The sequence below is a fragment of the Oratosquilla oratoria genome, chromosome 12 (genome assembly GCF_046742065.1).
Source record: "Oratosquilla oratoria isolate Oo_2021 chromosome 12, ASM4674206v1, whole genome shotgun sequence".
Taxonomy (NCBI): domain Eukaryota; kingdom Metazoa; phylum Arthropoda; class Malacostraca; order Stomatopoda; family Squillidae; genus Oratosquilla; species Oratosquilla oratoria.
In genome coordinates this window covers 70,283,336-70,285,835 of record NC_134788.1, presented here as the reverse complement: position 1 = coordinate 70,285,835, position 2,500 = coordinate 70,283,336, and the positions used below count along the sequence as shown (strand labels likewise).

Here is a 2,500-nt window from a genome sequence, read left to right as displayed (position 1 = left end):
TCAAGAGAGTCTCAACTTGAAGATCCGAGTCTAATCACAACAGATGCAAGTCAAAGTAGTACTATGAAACACCCAAGTACCAACGAAACTACTATCTCCAACGATCAACCAAGTACCAGTAAATGCACTGGTGTCCCAGATGACCAGTTAGGCTCTACTGAATTACTTACTAACCATTCAAACCCACCTATTTCTCGCAAAAAATCCTTCAATGAAGAGTTGTGCAATATGTTCGTATCTGCAGATATTCCTTTGCACAAGTTAAACAATCCAATTGTAAAAAAGTTTCTTGCTAAACACTCCGGTAATGTGATACCAGACCAAACTACAATGAGAAAATATTATTTGTCGGAAATATATCGTGAAAAAATCAGTGCTTTAAGGAGAAAGGTGTCCACTCACAAGATATGGGTATCTGTGGACGAAACTACAGATGCTGAACAGCGGTACATTGCTTGCTTCGTATTCGGAATTTTAGGAGAAGAGGCTGAGCGCGACAAATGTTACTTAGCAAACATCGCCATATTAAGTTCAGTTAATCATGCGAGCATAGCAGGATTCTTCAACGATTCTCTTCAGGTGTTATGGCCAAGTCAAATAAAGTACGAAAACGTACTCTTGGTGTGCACAGATGCCGCACCATACATGATAAAATCAATGAATGGGTTGCAAGTCCTTTTCCCCATAATGATTCATATAACTTGCTTAGCACATGGATTACACAGGGTGGCAGAACTGGTAAGATTCAGCTATGCTGAAGTGAACAGACTGATATCTGCCTCCAAAAGTATATTCGTTAAAGCTCCGTTGAGGGTAGAGAAGAAAACTTGCTCCAAACACGCCGCTACCTCCTACGCCAATAATAATAAGATGGGGCACATGGATCCAAGCTGTCCAATATTATGCCAAACATTTCGAAGAAATATACCAGGTCTTCATGTCCTTTGATGGCGAAGATTCTCGTAGTGTGAAAGAATGTCAGGATCTTCTGCAGAACGTACAGTTAAAAACAGGTTTGGTCTTCATAAGTTCTACATTCTCTATAATAACTTCTACAATTGCAAAGTTGGAAACTAGGGGACTCCCTATTTCTACTGTTTTCCAACTGATGGATTCTGTGGAACAAACTTTAAAGAACACCTCCGACCAAAGCTACCACCAAAAGTTGACCAGCGTTCTAACAAAAAACAAAGGTTATGAAAGGTTAAGGAAAATCAATGCCATAATGTCCGGACAGCCCATTGAAGGACTAGAGGAGTTTATAAGTGGCCTTGCTCCATCGGATATATCTTGCTACCAATTTGCACCTTTAGTCTCATGTGATGTAGAACGAGTGTTTTCCCAGTACAAAACTATACTAGCTGACAACAGAAGGAGATTCACTTTTGAAAACCTCAAATACCACGTAATTATTAAGTGTAATCCTAATGTATAATTTTTGTAAGGTAGCAGATCTAAATAGTAGATGTTTGTTATTGAAATGCTCTTATTGAATTTCAAATCATTATTTTCTAAATGTGTATGTTGGGAATTGTACAAATATTGAAGCTGTCCTGTTTAATTCTGTTGTATTTTGTTTTCAATGTTTTCATATTAAAAAGCAAAGCTTTATCAAGTTTATTTTATCCCATATATCGTATAAGCAAACTATACTAAAAAAAATATCAGGCATATAAAATGCTAGCATATAAAATGCTAATATGCATTTCTGTTAAGCATATATGCCAGTGACGTTTTTGCATATTTTATGCAGCATATAAATTTGAAGAACAAAAATCGTCATATAATATGCTGCATATCGCAAAAGCATATATGCATCTATGCAGCATATTTTATGCTGCATATTGTCACATCCCTAGTGATAAGAATATAAATGATAATCACAAAACGAGAAGATAGTGTTTATGTATTTGAGGAAAGACTATGCATCTGTGGCCAATTTATTGAATGTAATGAGTTAATGAATTTGATAGTTATAAAAGTAAACTTGGTGAATGCTATATGAATTATGTTTGTGCGTGCAACAAGTTACTTTGAAATTGTACCTGTATATATAGTATATATAAATGATAAGCTTAAGGCATATAACAAATATAGAATAAAGGAGTTAATGAAGCTGATAGTTATAAAAATAAAGTTGATAAATGCTAAGTAAATTGTGTTTGTGCGTCCAATAAGTTACTTTGAAATTGTAGCTGTACATACAGTATACAAATGATAAGCTTAGAATATATAAGAAATGTAGAATAGAGGAATATGTGTACATGTTAAGATATGCATATATACATAAAGTTGATGAATCCTACAACGATTATGTTTATGCATCCAATAAGTTGTTTTAAAATTGTAGCTTTACATACAATATAGAAATGATGAACTTAAGAAATGTAGAATATATTTGTATATGCAAAGATATATCTATATGCATATATTGGTGATGCGTGGGAGGCAGGCAGGAGATTATTTTTCAGTCATGTTGTGTGTGCAAGTTATGACAGCT

General features: G+C 34.6%; 1 protein-coding gene across 1 annotated transcript in view; it reads left to right on the top strand.

Annotated features, from left to right (window-relative positions):
* The window catches only part of LOC143030506 (uncharacterized), a 30,768-nt gene that overhangs the window by 448 nt on the left and 27,820 nt on the right, over positions 1-2,500 (top strand). The window contains exons 2-3 of the mRNA XM_076193657.1: positions 1-813; positions 932-1,405. The exon at positions 1-813 is cut by the window's left edge and continues 78 nt beyond it. Coding sequence (XP_076049772.1) covers positions 1-813; positions 932-1,405 — 1,287 coding nt within the window. The remainder of the gene's footprint in view (positions 814-931; positions 1,406-2,500) is intronic.